This window comes from Equus quagga, chromosome 15, assembly GCF_021613505.1.
Source record: "Equus quagga isolate Etosha38 chromosome 15, UCLA_HA_Equagga_1.0, whole genome shotgun sequence".
Taxonomy (NCBI): Eukaryota; Metazoa; Chordata; class Mammalia; order Perissodactyla; family Equidae; genus Equus; species Equus quagga.
Window position 1 is genome coordinate 28,248,546 of NC_060281.1, and position 16,521 is coordinate 28,265,066.

General features: G+C 39.4%; 1 protein-coding gene across 1 annotated transcript in view; it reads left to right on the forward strand.

Moving 5' to 3' along the window:
* The window catches only part of SRPK1 (SRSF protein kinase 1), a 91,165-nt gene that overhangs the window by 71,676 nt on the left and 2,968 nt on the right, over positions 1-16,521 (forward strand). The window contains 4 exon segments of the mRNA XM_046639861.1: positions 118-218; positions 6,272-6,379; positions 11,735-11,804; positions 15,365-15,457. Coding sequence (XP_046495817.1) covers positions 118-218; positions 6,272-6,379; positions 11,735-11,804; positions 15,365-15,457 — 372 coding nt within the window.

Here is a 16,521-nt window from a genome sequence, read left to right on the forward strand (position 1 = left end):
TAGAAAGTTATTGTAGGTTGCCAACTGGGGGCCTGGGTGTGTTACCTCAGAGAGTATGTTACCTTTGGGTATTTCTGTGTTCACTGAACAGTCATTGATGTTGCCTGTTGTCTATAGGAAAATCCACTGCTGGACATTTTCTTGTTAATCCCCTTGAGCCAAAAAATGCAGAAAAGCTCCAAGTGAAGATTGCTGATCTTGGAAATGCCTGTTGGGTGGTAAGTTAAACTTGTCTTAGTCTTTGTTTTGAAGTGACTGGGATGAATGAAAATTTGGCCTTGGTTGTGCTAGAAGAAGAAAACAGCTGCAGTTCTCTACCCAGATTGCTAGTGAACATTTTAGTGAATATTCTTTCACTTTTTCTTTTAACCTTTTATTATGGAAGAGTTCACATATATTTACAGAAGCAGAAAGAATGGTATAATGAAACAATCCCCCCCACTCCAGGTATCTGTCACCCAGCTTCAGTAATGTCAACTGCTGGCCAATCCTTGTTTATCTATATCCTCGTTCATTTTCATACTGTCAATGCCTACGTTCATACTTTCTCCCCTATTTTCCAAATTGACGTCTAACTTATTAACTGTAACCTTGTAATTAACTTAATATATTTTGGACACTTGTCTTGGTCAACCAAAAGTTTTTATCAAGTTCAGTTGGTTGTGCAGTATTCCCTAAAATACTGTGAACTTACACATTTTTCACAGCTCTTTGTGATCAGCATCTTTGCTCGTGAATCTTTGTGTTGTTGTCCTTAGGACATGTCCTAGACATGAAATTGCTAAGTCAAAAGTGGAGTGCTTTTCTTTAAAAGGAGTTTTTGGTGTATGGTGTCATATTATTAATGCTGTTGTTTACCCAGTTAAGAATGGATTTTTTGTGTGTGTTATTTTAATGGACATCTTTTTAAAATCTACAGTAGAATGATTTGCCCATAAAGGACACTATTCAAAGAGCTATATGCTTTGTAAACAGGAATGTTCAAGATTGTTGAGGCAAAAACTGTGAGCTGTTGAAAATCTACTTTAATAGATTTATGTTTATTTTTATACTTCAAATTCCCTATTCCACATGACATCCTGTACCTAATGGTTCATACCCTAGAAGGGTCTCGCTTCTAATATTGATTCTACAATATTGTGATAACCTTTTAGAAAAAATGAAGTCAGAGCTGAGCACTGACTGATGGGAATATGGGAAAGCTTTTCAAGTAATTAGAATTACTCCACCACGCCACCCTATGTTTTCACCTGGATAACTGCAGTAGCCTCCTCACTCTCGCCCTTCTGCTGCCTTTGTCCACTACAGACTTGTTAACACAGCTGTCAGAGTGATCTTAAATATAAGTCAGATCAAATATTCTCAAAACCCTGCATTGGCTTCCCTCAGAATGAATGCCAACGTCCTTACCATGTCCCACACACCACCAAGCAAAAAACACTTACTGTTCCTTCTGCCTGGAATTCTCTGTCCAGGATAATGTGTATACCTCACTCCCTCATTTTCTTCAAGTTCCTATTCAGATATCATCTTATCAGGGAGATCTTCCCCTCAACACCTAACGTAAATAGCAAACCACCACTCTAAATGCTTACGCCTTCATTATAGTTATTCATGTGTTTTATCTCTCTTCCTCTCCCCCCTCAATTTTCTTTTCTCCACGGCACTCATCACAATCTGATACTATGTATTTGATTGTTTAATATCCGTCTGCCTAGAATGTATGTCCCATCACAGCAGAGATTTTTTTGTTCACTGCTGTATCTACAGTACTTAGAGTAGTGCCTGGTTACATAGGAGGTGCTCAATAAATATTTAAGTAAGTGAATTGTAGAGAAACATATTGGTTCTGTAACAGATATCACATTGTACAAACATGAAATGCTTGTCAGTTTTCTGCCCACACCGTGTTTCAATCTTTCACGCCTTTGTGTTTGAAACACCTTCCTCCATGCTTTCCTTGCCCTTTTCCTTTGGCACACTTATCTTTATTCTGGTACAATCTTCCCTGTCACTTTTACTACAACAGAATTAATCTCTCTCTCTTTTCTTCAACTATTACATGCATGTCTTTTTTCTTTTTTTAATGTCCCTCTATGCTAAAATGCCCTTTCGTTCTTTTCATCCATTCACTCATTCAGCAAACATAATGGCGCATACTCTGACCTGGGCACCAGGACACAGTGGTGAACTAGTCATGTGTGTCTTGCCCTCCTGGATCCTGGTCAAATCTCACATCTTGTTGGTCTCTTCAGCACAGCAGTATCTGATATTCAGTAATGGAATTTTACATGGTTTTCAAATAGCTTGATTTTTTTAAGATATTATAGTTTTTCTTATCTGTTATGCATGTATATAGGTTAGAGACAGTTGTGTAGATTTTGATTCAAAAATCTCTCCCCTTTCTTTGCCTATTTTTCACTCCCCACATAACAGTATTTACCTTCATATCACTAATAAATAACTTGGCTATGTTACTCCCAGTTCTTTTTTTCAATTTTAGGTATTATTTCTTCCTTCTGGAAAGTAGGACTCATTTATCACCACTGTACTCATTCCACAATCTTCCCAATTTAATATGATTTTTGGCTGGGTAATCTTTCCATGTTTCCATTAGTAGGACTCAAAGGTTATCCTCAGCTGAACTGATCATATATTGTGTTATGATTCCTTTTCCCTTTCTGCCTAACACTGTATTTTATTTGCTTAATCTCATTATACTACCTATCACTTAATTCAACCTACACTTCCACCCAGTGGTATAAATACATACATTTTAAATCATACAGATACTTTGGGTATTTTTTCAACTACTTCCTAAAGAGCTCTATCCTGGACCCTGGAATTTTCTAAACTGTGTTCATCTATTGGAGTGCCCTATAGACCTGCTGCATTACTGCCTTTTGGGATTTCCTTTCATCGTCATCCTGGATTATTGTTTACTCTCTCTTTATATCCCCTGTTTTCTGTCTCTCTGATCTGCTTTCTTGGTTTACTCCATTATTTTATTTTGTTTTGTTTGCAGTATGTACAACTTGTAGGAGCTTCCTAAGAAAGGGTGTGAGAGATGACGACATGGGGCAGAGGTTGTTTACATGTCTGATAATGTCTTTATTCTGCTTTCACACTCAGTTAACTGCATGTAAAGTTCTAGGTTGAAAATCATTTTCCCTCAGAATGTTTGTCATTGCTCCGTTGTCTTCTACTTTCCTGTCTTGTTGCTGCTAAAGACCAGTGCCATTCTGATTCTTGATCTGCTGTGTGAAGACTTTCTCCCTCTGTGGATGTCTGTAGGATCATCATTTCGCAGCAATATGCCTCACTAAGTTTTCTTTCGTCTGTATGCATCCATGAGGGCTTGGTGTGCACTTACAGTATTGAAATGCTGGTTCTTTGGTTTTGACTCTTTCTTAACTTTTTTTTTTTTAATTCTCTTCTTGGTCTCTATTCTCTAGCTCTGAAATCTTATTATTCAAATGTTAGACCTCCTATGAAGATCTCTCATTTTCTTACTTTGTCTCTTATTTTCTATCATTTTCCTTTTGCTTTGTTTCTTGGAGATTTCTCAACTTTTTCTTATAAGCCTTATTTTTTCTTATTTCTATTATATTTTTATTTTTTAAGAGTTCTTTGGTTCTCTGATTATTCCTCAGAAGACAATGATTATTCTTCCATTTTTGACATTTTCTTCTTCCTATATGGTGTCTGTTTAGGATCACTAAAACAAAAGACTATCTGACCGTATGAATGGAAAGCTGTTTGGGAGCTCTGTGCCTGGGTGGTTCTTGTTGACTTAATCACTATAGAATGCTCTCTGGGCTGTGTGATTTCATCCTCAGATGTCAGGATCTTTGGGTCTTTCCCCTTGGATTGGTCATATTTCCCACAGAAGACTTATGGTCTTCCTCAAGTCTCCTACCCAGAGAGTAAATCCCTGGCTACTAGTGTTGTAGGAGCTGAGTTAAGCAAGAAAACTGAGGGTTCAACACACAGTTACATACAGTCACTTAATTTTGCTGTTTTTGGAATGGTACTCTCCCATCGAATGTGCGGGGCGTCCTCCAGAGATCCTGTTTTACCCACTGCAGAGAAAACCTCTAAGGGTCTGTCAGTGCAGAGAAGGGACTGTTGGACTGCATCATGCCCTGCGTTCTGGAGCTCTTTTTCTTTAAAAGATGTTTTAAAGCAGCATTCCTGTGTTGAGTCCCTACCCTTGCTCCTACTTCTGGAGAGACTGATACCACCAAGTCCTGAGCCTTTGGGAGAGGAGTACTGTGGGATACATATCACAGCTTCTCAGCTTTCACCAGTGGCTGATTATTCAGCTTTCTTGGATCCACTAAGATGTTTACCAGTGATCTCTCTGTTTTCCAACTTCTAAATTTTATTGCTCTGACTTCTTTGCCGTTCTCTGTCTTTGTCAGTGTATGCTTTAAAAATTAACGTTGGATTCTCTACTGAAGTGGACTTTCAGGAGTGAGTGGATATGCATCTGTATCCAATCCACTTTCTTTACTTTTGCTGATTCTTAACCTTATTTATCATTTACAGCATCTTTGTAAGGCAGTGCGGAGGCACAGTGAGTTAAGACGACTCCCTTAGACAACATGTCCATTTTTCTAAATGTATCACCTGCAGTACATTTCCAATTCAAGTTCAGTGCCTAAACCCGTTGTTTTTCTATAAAACCACTTCCCTCTCTAATTCTCATCATCTCCATTTTTGTCAACAGATAGCCAATCTTTTAGGCCACTGCCACAAAGTTCCTACTGTCTCCCGCATCTAGCCACTGAATTTTTAAATTCTCCTCATTCTTTCTGTGAATGTCCTTGGGTTTAACTTCCCTCTCTTATCCACAGCCATTGTTCAGATTTTTACTACTAAGCCTAAATCTGGCCACCAACCAGAAGAAAACTACTGGAATGATGCTCTCAGGTGTCATATCAGTCTTCTTATAGCACACTGTCCTGTTCACCAGAGTGCAGCAGTGCTCTTGCCTGCCAGATGAAATCTCAACTCTTTAACCTAGCAGTTAGCTGTATTTGTCTTTAGCAGACATCTTTCTTTGCCTTTATTTGTGATGTTCCCTCTACTTGGAGTACTTTTTGCTCTTTTGGTCAAACTTAGTCCAGTACCCTTTGGTGCTCCGATCAATACTGGTTCACTGTCTGAAGCTTTCCTTCACAAACGCTGTTCCTTGTGTTTGAATTTTAGTAGGATTAGAGAATTGTCTTCCACAACTTTCTTATACATATTTTAATATTATCCGCATTTTGTTTCCTGTGTATGACTTATTCTAAGCTTCTTTTTCCTGTATTTTTTATTATGCAAAATTTCAAACCTCTACAAAAGTAAAGAGAATAGAATAATAAACTCTGCCATTTTACCAGTGTCACCCAGCAATGATGAACTCATTTGCTAGTCTGTTTTCACCTGTTTACCCGCCCTGCCACCCACTCCAGATTATTTTGAAGTATATCCCAGTCATCTTATTTTCATTCATAAATATGACTTTCTAAAAGATGATTCTTTTAGGTAACCATGACACCATTGTTACACCTAAAAATGTTGACAATTTACTAATGTCAAATATTCAGTCAGTTTGCCCAGTTATCTCGTAAAGTTTGTTTGCGACAAGATCCAAATAAAATCCATGAGTGCAGAATTGGGTACTGTGTCTCTTAAATTGCTTTTACTAGAGAGGTTTCCTCCCTTTTTTCCATACAATTTATGTGTTAAAGAAACTCCACTTGTTTTGCTGATTGCATCCCCGTGATACTTAACATGGTCTCTGTTTCCCCAAGATGCGTATTTGATTTTTCTGGAGGGGTGAGGGGGACAGAGGAGAATAAGGGCAAGAATTCTTTATAGGTGATGCTTTTAAGGTTCTTGAAACTTGAAACCTACATCTTTTATTTCCTTGTAATGAGCACATAGCAAGGAAAAGTTTGAATTAAACCTAAATTGGTGTCGTTTGTTTGTTGAAATACAATTTATTAACTTTAGACAAATGAACAATGTAATTTTTGTTTGGGGTAATAGTTTTCCATTTCTTAAAAAGCAAAAATAATTTGGACTAGACTGTGTGCAAAGCAAAGTCCTTTTGGGAGCTAATAGCATCAAAATGATACTTAAAAAATGAGCTAAAAGAAAACTTTGGTTAGGGGAACACTGGAGAATTTATTTTAATCTCTGTTATTAAGCAATCATGACTTGGTACATTTTAGAATAAATGAATTTTAAAATACTGTTTCCTTCTCCATTCACTCAGCACAAACATTTCACTGAAGATATTCAAACAAGGCAGTATCGCTCCTTGGAAGTTCTGATAGGATCTGGCTATAACACCCCTGCTGACATTTGGAGCACGGCATGCATGGTAATGGTTCTTCCCCTGACCTTCACTTTGTTATGTGGTAGTTAATGTACCTTGCCCCGTTTGCTAATTTCAGAAGACCAGCAAATTAACAAACAGAAAAAGAATTTTTTTTGTGAATTATCATTGGCACTCTAAATCCTGTGTCTGGAGAAGTCTGAATTCAAAAGCTAGTTACAGGGGCCGGCCCGGTGGCACAATGGTTAAGTTCGAATGTTCTGCTTCAGCAGCCGGGATTCACCGGTTCAGATCCTGGGTGCGGAGATGGCACTGCTTGTCTAAGCCATGCTGTGGCAGGCATCCCACATATAAAGTAGAGGAAGGTGGGCACGGATGTTAGCTCAGGGCCTGTCTTCCTCAGCTAAAAGAGGAGGATTGGCGGCAGATGTTAGCTGAGGGCTAATCTGCCTTAAAAAAAAAAAAAAGCTAGTTACAAACATCTGGCCTTTCATTTGGTTCCTTCCAAATTCCTGTAGGTGAAGGAACCAAATGTTTGTTACAACAGATTGTTTGCTTAAAAATAACTATTCTGAGGTGGTGTTGCCTTTCTGATTAGGAGGTTCCTGGTACCTTTGCCCTTTCAGCTATGCTCTGTTTTCAGATTCGGGAAACCCCTGGAACCCACTTCATTCTATACAGGTCAGCAGTTCCTCAGACTCTGCACCTCGTAAGATGTGAGGCCCAGTTGTCTGTAGATTCATAAGTTGCTGCTTTGTCGCTGACAAGTAACTACTCGAGTAGTCAGATTTAGTTGATACTAAAAGATTTCCCACAAATAGCCTCATGTTGGAATGTGTTTATTATATTGTTTCCTGAAATGGAGTGTACTCTTCAATTTGTAATTGTGTGTTTATTGCTTATTTCTCTTCCACTACGTTATAAGTGCCACCCTGGCAGAAGTCATGTCTGTTATGTATAGCTAACTGTCTGATTCAGGGCTTGGCACCTTTTGAGTGGGTGTTTACAATGCAATTCTGGTGGTAACTACCAAGTTATTGCAGACTTCACAGGTTAAGGGCATAGTTTCCCACAAGACTGCCCTCACTTCAGATACCAGCCATAAGGTCTGGGGTCCGCAGGCCACCTGCAGTTCTGACCAACTGGCTACAAACTGGGGGGTTCCACTATCCTTTCAGATTCAGTAATTTGCTAGAATGACTCACAAAACTCAGGAAAGTGCTAAATTGACTATTACAGTTTTGTTATGAAGGATACAAATCAGGACCAGCCAAAGGAAGAGAGGCATAGGGCAAGCCCTGAGAGGGTACCAAAGGTGAAACTTCTGTGTTCTTAGGACACGTCACTCTCCCAGCACGTCAGTGTGTGTCACCAACCAGGGAGGTTCACCCAAGCTTCAGGTGCCCAGAGTTTTTATTGAGATACCACTACTTAGGCATGATTGATTTGAATCATTGGTCATATGGTTGAACTCAGTCTCTAGCCTCCTTCCCTGGAGGTTAGGAGGTCAGGATGATAACACGGGGCTCAAAGCCCCAACCCTGTAATCGCATGGTTGGTCTTGTCCAACTTGGGGACATGTCCAGCCCCCATCTAGAAACTATCTAGGGGCCTACCATGAGTCACCTTATTAGTGTAAACTTAAGTGTGGTCTGAGGGGCCTGCCATAAATGACAAAAGGCACTTTTATTACTTGGAAATTCCAAGGATTTAGAGGCTCCCTCCCAGGAAACAGGAACAAAGACCAAACAAATTCTTTATTATACAACAGTACTTGTTTGTGGACCATCAAATGAGTGAACAAAACCAGAAACATATTAAACTGTCATTTCATGTAATATTTAGTATTCACAACCAATTCTAGGAAGAACTTGAGAGAGAAAGAGAAAGACAGACTAGAAACCCCAACTTGTTTTAGTTGATAGATTTCTTCACACCCACATTCCTGAGAAACTTTGTCTTTCAAAGGTAATAGAGTTAAAACTATCTTGTTAATATGGCATGACCTTATAAATCATTCTGTTATGGCATATCAATGGTCTTTTAAGGTGGAGGACTATCTGAAATAAAATAAGGTTTAATACTATGTGCACAGGATGAAAGAACATTGGAATAAAGTCTGACTTCTTTCTTGCCATACTTTTTTGGTGAGGAAGATTGGCCCTGAGCTAACATCTGTGTTAATCTTCCTCTATTTATATGTGGGACGCCACCACAGCATGGCTTGATGAGCAGTGTGTAGGTCCAGGCCCAGGATTTGAACCCGTGAACACCAGGCCACTAAAGCAGAGCACATGAACTTCTATGCTACTGGGCCAGCCCCACTTGCCATACTTTAAAGCTTTGTATTTTGAGGAATTTGATTTGAATTGATTTGCTAGACAAAATAAGTGATAGAGATGCCACCAACTACAAAATGTAGCTAGTTTATGTATGGCATCTGATCATGTGATTCTTAGAGTGGGTTAATTCTTTGAGGTCAATAGGTCCTGCTAGCTATTTAACCTAATTTTTACAATGTCAGGCTTAAGAAGTAAGGCAAAAAGATAAAAGGAGAATTAACCTTGTCCCCTGTTTGGACCAGTTCACATGCACAAATTTTCTTGACCAAGGAAGGGAAAGCACTATCTGACGTGAGACGATAGCATGGAAACTTGAGCTCCATTTGTTCCCCCAATTTCTCTCATTTTGCTGATAGATGTGAAAAAGTTGCTTTAAATTTGACCATACTCAGAGAGTAAAAATAAGTCCTAGAATATCAAAAGTGCCTGACAGAAATCATCCTGCATCCAGTGCAATTAATTGATGGAAAGATTGGGACCCTTTCTGAGAGGTAACAAGATGAGTTGTGAGATTTGCCTACCACATTAGAGATTGGGACTACAAAGTTAGAAGGACAGTTATAAAAAGGGAATGTTCCATGAAGAACATTGAAAATTAATAAAGAATAAATGTTTTTAAGTTCTCCAAACATTCTGTGGGTTTTGACAAATGTAATGACATGTATCCACCACTATAGTATACAGAATAGTTTCACTCGCCTGAAAATCCTCTGTGCTCTGCTGATTTATCCATCCCTCCCTCCCCTCACCCCTGGCACCACTCATCTTTTTACTGTCTCCACAGTTGTGCCTTTTCCCGAATGTCACATAGTTGGAATCATACAGTATGTAGCCTTTTCAGGTTGGCTTATTTCGCTTCATGATACTCATTGAAGGTCCCTCCATATCTTTTCATGACTTGATAGTTTCTTTTTAGCACTGAGTAGTATTCCATTGTCTGGATGTACCGTCCCTCTGGCTTTTAGAGCTGGTTCTGCCTGTGTCTGTCAGCGAGCCCCTGACTGGCGTGGAACAGGCTCTTTGGTCAGCGTGAGACAAGCACAGGGGTGGGAATCTGCAGCCCGGGGTTCTGTAGGCCTGCGGTTCTCTCACCTGTAAAGGAAGGGCATTCAGCCAGGCGTCCTGTAATCCAGGGCTTCCACTAATTTCCTGTTCTGATGTTGTTATCTTTGGATTTGGTTTGGTTTGGGTTTTTTTGCTGTCATCTTATTTGTAAAATTGTAACTATTAGCAACTACCTCATGTTCCAAAAATAAAGTTCTCTTGGAGAACTTTAAGTAACTAGGTGTAAGTTTCTAGGTGAAAAAATTTAGAAAATTTTAAAACTTTAGAAGGATTTCTGTATTTTTTAAACTTTACTTTCGTTATCTTGACTAAACTCCCACTATGAGACTTTGAAAAATTCAAGGACTAGTTTCAGAAGAGATGAACACGTTGTGATGGATAAGAATCACAGTTTGTCCTGCTTTGAGACGGTAAACCTCGGGACAGTTAGAGGGTGGAACAAGCACGCGCTCTGTCAATGTGGCTCAGCTCCGTAAGGAACTGCTGGAAAGCCCAGCAAGAAGCCACAGCATCCCTGACATTTTAGAGACAGTCCTGAAATTTCTGGTTTTGTGGCCTTACTCTGGGTGGTGGTACAGCCCGGGTAATACAGTTTTGAGAAAGGCAGTCCTGTTGTGGAACTGCAGAAACTGGCACTGGCAAGCCACTGAGACCTAACCCTTGGTCTAAACTCAGAGTGCCCCAACCACATCCACCCACAGTTCTTGAGGTCGTCTGACTACCCAGTGCCATTGACTCGATCAGAGCTGACCATGACTAGCACTTGACTTAGAACTGTACTGTTACATCAATAAGGTCCTTTTTGAAACTGCTGTTATATTGGATTTTTTAATCCAATTTTAATCAGTTAAAACTAATATAGCCCCGTCAGTCAGGTGCTGTGTTTCCATACTGCTTGGCACTTATTCTAAAGGAAATCACTTTTCCAGACCCTGTCAAACACTGTTTACAAGAGATGTTCTTGTTGTAGGAGACATGGGCCTTTCTTTTCCTGGCTGGTGAATGCTAACCTGCCAGTCAGATAGCATATGAATGGCTACTGACTCCATTTACACTTAATCTTTTTCTGATTTTCTGTAGACCTAGGAATTGAGAACTCTCTATCTGGGACAGTTTAGAGAGTGCTTTCCAAAGGAAAGCTTAAAAATGTCCTTTTTTGGGGCCGGGCTGCTGGGGTAGTGGCTAAGTTGGTGTGCTCTTCTTCAGCAGTCTGGGGTTTGCAGGTTCGGATCCCAGGCACAGACCTAGCACTGCTCGTCAAGCCACACTGTGGCACTGTCCTACATAAAATAGTGGAAGCTTGGCACAAGTGTTAGCTCAGGGCCAATCTTTCTCCCCAAAACCCCCCGGTACATAGTTGTATATTTTTAGTTATGGGTCCTTCTAGTTGTGGCATGTGGAACACCGCCCCAGCATGGCTTGATGAGGAGTACCACATCCACACCCAGGATCCGAACCAGCAAAACCCTGGGCCGCCAAAGCAGAGCACACGAACTTAACCACTCGGCCATGGGGCTGGCGCCAAAAATGTACATTTTGCCAAACACTAAAGAGTCATAGAGAAATGTCTGGAGTTTTTGGTTTTGATTTTGGGTACAGAATCTCAATTTCTAGCCATGTGAAATTATAACATAAGACCTGCTCTTCTCATGAATAATTTAATAACTTAGATTCACCATAATAGCCAGATGTGCCCCTCTCTGAGCAGAAAGAGAAACTCAAGAGAGGTGCATTGCTGATTTGGAAGGGGGGGACGTGGACTAATCCACATGTTGATATTAACTGAGTATTTGCTTTTTTCTTGCTTCATTTTATTAAGATACAGTTGTAGAAGGAAAGCTCCTTAGGAATAATCTTAAAGATTTTTTTCTTAATGATCATCTGCAGGTTCTTCCAAGAAGAAAAATTACTTAATATTGAGCCCAATAGCAATAAGCTTCCCAAAGGCCTTCCCTTTTTTTGATGCTTTCATGTGCTATCCTCTTTTTCTTAGGCCTTTGAACTGGCCACAGGCGACTATTTGTTTGAACCTCATTCAGGGGAAGAGTACACTCGAGATGAAGGTGAGTCCCCTTAGCCGAGGATGTCTGTGCATGGTTATTACACTCTCCACTGGTGGCTAACGTCATTTGTTAGTACTGAAGAACCTTAGTCTTTTAGTGTGCTACATATATATAAATCCCAGAAAAGACAGAAATATAAGATGTTTTATATTAGTTATTAGATATAATAGATGCTTTATAATAGATATTAAAGAACTCTATATAAGGATTAGAGACAAGGCCACAATTGGTAAAACTACAACTTGTATTTGCCCCATGATTTCTTCTAAAACATGTAGTTATCTTCCTTTCTATATGAATCAGTGATTCATTCTTTACCCAGTGTGGATCTACCTGTTTAACAAGTTGTTGCTCACTTATGCCTCCAACTGTATTTGGAAGTCAATAATTTTCATATACAAACACACTGCTTGAATGCAGAGACTACCTGTCTATATAAATTCTGCAACATTTAGCATTCTTTTTTCCTCTTTCTGAAAATTAAAGCTATATTTTTTTCTTTTTTAATGATACGTTTAGAATCCATTTTAAAACAAAATATTGCTGATTTACTTTTGTGATACCAGTGGGAAAAACCCAAGCTATCAGTTGCCCCATCTGAGGGGCTGTGGAAGCAGACAAGTGAATGTGTGGTTTTTCTCTGTCATGGTGGCATCCACATAATTAGATGAGGTGATAATGTGAATGAAAAAACTGTTAAAGAAATGTTTTCCTTTCTTTATTATACAGATTAGGCAGCTTTTGTTTTCAGGCTTAGTGGGGGTTACTTTGAGACAGTATTGGCAATATACCCTCCCCATATGGAAAATATGTCCTTTAATTTCTGTGCCTTCCTCACTTCTTTGGGAAATCGGGCTTTGTGCTCTGTAAAACCAAGAATGCTCTCTAGTTCTCAAACCGTGGTCCCCTGGGATATTAATAGGCAGTATTAGTAGGTCCTGCTGATATTCCTAGCAAGAACTGTTTGGAAAATTCTATGCTAACTAATTCCCATAGCCAAATGCCTGTTTTAGTAGGTGCAGTTTGGACATGTTTTCTATACTATATTAAACACCTTGTAAGAATATACTGTAATTACAACTGAGGTACACACTTGATTTTCCATGTTCTCTGCTTGCTTTTTACCTAGGGGCTATAGACTTATATTGTTTTAGAAATGCCCTGCTATATCTGCTTGGGAGGATAATTAATTTCTCTTTACTTCTTGAGACTGTCTATAAATAGTGTTTGGTGCAGAACACATATAATGTCTAGAACTATATTGTGTAGGAATTTATGCTACCAGCCCTGAAAATTGAAATGTATGTGAAAAGTCCCAAGCAGAGAGCCGTCTACCCTGGATATTTAGATCCTGATGTATCCCCTCCTCTACTAGTCAATGCTAATGGTCCTTCAGTGGAACCTAAAAACCACTACAGTTGGGCCCATAAGAGGAGAAAAGGCAAACCCTTCTCCCCTGGCTAGTGTGCGCATACCTTGTTAAAAGTCATGGTGGGACTGGGGCCCACGTAGCACGTCCTCTGTTAGTGTTGACATTCCACAGCCCAAATCAGACTAAATGCATGATAATTTTCCCTATCAAGTATGTCAATCCTATGATTAGTTGATAAGCCAGAGATAGGTTGCTGGAATTAAATGTAAAATAACAATTTCAAGGGGAAAATAATTCCTTGGTATAGAAAAAATATTAAGAGAACCAATAATTCACTTGGAAGTTTACAATAAGATAAACTCATTTGTAGTTAATTTACACAGATTTATAATTAACTTATGCAAAGACATTTGCAGGTCCTGCGTAAAATCAGCAGAAATTTGTTGGCAGCTAAGTACTTGTTACCAAACCATAAATTCAGAGAAACTGCCCAAAAGTTATAGTGAATTCATGAATGGAAAAGCCCTTTGAAAATGACAGCACTGAGTCCTTTTCATGAGAAACAAATTCCCAGATATACGGATGTCTCAAGTGTATTATTCCGCTATAAGATACATTATTAGAAGTTTTTAAGTGATTCCTTTTGACCTTGATGATTCTATAACTGCAGGATTGCTGTCATTTATAAAACTCTTGTGGCTAGGAGCCATCACTTTTTAAAACTTCTTCATATTCTTAGAGTGAAGTAAGTGTGAATGCTGGCTGGTCCCAAGCTCACCTCCTGAGGACAGACTGCACACCTCTCTGGCAGTGCTCACAGTCCATGTTCATGCTGTGACAGCTACAAGGCACTGTAGACTTGGACATTCTAGTGGCCTACAGATAGTCAAGTAGCTGTACCTTGACGTTTTTGTGCTAGTTTTTACGTGAAAAATGTGATTGATTTAAAAAAAAAAAAAAAAACAGCAACTATAGACTGGACATGATAAGATGTAGGTTTTCATTTGAGTTCCAGCTCCTATTAGCCCTGTAGCTTAAGTAGGCCATTTATTTTCTCATCTTTAAAATGAGGTAGTAATGGGGTGACCCCAGGGCACAGCGGTTAAGTTCACACATTCCACTTCAGCAGCCCGGTGTTCACCAGTTCAGATCCCGGGTGTGGACCTACGGACCGCTTGGCAAGCCATGCTGTGGCAGGTGTCCCACATATAAAGTAGAGAAAGATGGGCACGGATGTGAGCTCAGGGCCAGTCTTCCTCAGCAAAAAGTGGAGGATTGGCGGCAGATGTTAGCTCAGGGCTAATCTTCCTCAAAAACAAATAAAATAGAATAAAATAAAATGGGGTATTAATCTTTGGCCTGTTCTACAGGGTGATTGTAAAGTCAGATAATCTGTGTGAGTGCTTTAATTGTCATGAACGTTCTTATTCTTAGATAAAGTGATATTATCGATGCTTGAAACCCAGAGCAGTAATATAAATAAATAACAGTTCTAGAATGTCTAAAGCATATTGGTACAGTTTTTTACCTTACCTAACAACCCTAATTGAACCTAGATATATAGACAAATAAAGATGTAGATAACCCTCCAAACTCCAGAATTTGGCTCGCCAGCTACTATCAGGTAACCAACAACCTGAAATAGTTCTTGGCCTTCCCAGTCTCCCCTTGAGTTTCCTTGGTTTTATTTGTGCTTACCTTTAAACAGCTAGTCCTTGAAAAAGCTATTTGTAGAAAAACCTCTTTTGCAGCTTATCCTTGATCCTGTTCTTCTTACCCTTCTATTTTAGACCACATTGCGCACATTATAGAGCTGATAGGCAGAATTCCAAGACGCTTTGCCCTCAGTGGGAAATATTCACAGGACTTCTTCAATCGCAGAGGTAGTATTGTTAACATGAGTTTTCATCTAGGCCCAGGGATGCAACTTCAGGAAGCAGAGCATTCACACCAAGATTGTTTTTTAATGATCACTCAAGTCCCACTGGCGTGGGCACCTGATTTTTTATGGTTTTCTGGATTCTCCATTAGATGGATAGAGTCCTCTTCTTCCCATTTAGGACAGAAAGCAAGCCTGAAATGCTTTGTGAAAAGGTGTGCATGCTACTCTTTCTGCCAATGTCTAGAACTGCATTTGTTACTCCTGTTATGTGTGTCTTTTTCCCCCTGAAATGTTTGAAACATGCAGATCACATTGCACTGATCATAGAACTCCTGGGGAAGGTGCCTCGCAAGCTCATTGTGGCAGGAAAATATTCCAAGGAATTTTTCACCAAAAAAGGTAAAATCAACCTTTCACCAAAAAGGTTTGTTCCCAGACATTAAAAGAGCGAAAGGTTTACAAATGAAGAGGTGAGTACAGCTGGGTACATGTTCCCAACCTGCAGAAGGGTGTGCTGCCTTGAATGCTGCGTCGTGCCTTAGCAGACACGTGAAACAGTGTGGCTGTGAGCAGAGGCTGGAGCCAGTCTGTCTGGGTGGGAATCCCGCTGCTCTGCTAGTTATGTGGACTTTGACACAGCCTCAGTTTACTGATTTCTAAGTGGGGATGATAATAGTGTTTATTTCATATTAAATTAGTTCCTTATGTGTATAGTACCTGGCACTATTGGTTAATTATTCCTACCACAGCACTTGTAAAAAATGGTCAAATTTTCGCTAGCATCTGGTCTAAGAACTGCCTCCTGATGGGCAGGTAATTTAGTGTAAGCTTCTTAAGGGCAGGCCTACATCTTACTCATCCTGTTAGCCCAATGACACCTAACACATCACTTAAACACATCAGTCATATGAACTGACTTTACCCTGTACAGTTTCATAAGTTTACATTATTTATTAGTGAAGGAAACAAAGATAAAACTGTCACCTCAAATTTTTGACTTGATAATATATGTTGCCATGTTTAAATATGTATTTCTTATGCATTTCAACTAAAATTTAAAAGCTGGAATGGGAAAACCTGACCTAGAAGGGGCTAGAAAACTATCTGGCCTTTTTTTCCCTTTTTCCTCAACCTCTACACTCATGCTGAGAAAAATCATTTTTCTCAACACTTGACAGCAAGCATCCTCAGAAACATTTCTTAATATTTCTCTTTTGGGCAGGAAAATGGTGAAATGCTTCCTAAGTCTTCCTCTTTGTGTGCAAAGTCAGATTAATGGCATGTATAGTATGCAAAGTAGGTTATTAAATAGGCATTCACTGCCTACAGAAGAGACTTCAAATAATTGTCATATAAGAAAAATGTTAAAGCAGCATTTACTTTAATAAGCCACTGATAATTGACTATCTTTTTAAAAAGTTGTCACTTCAAAGAAGCAAAAATTAGATTGGTGTTTGAGAATA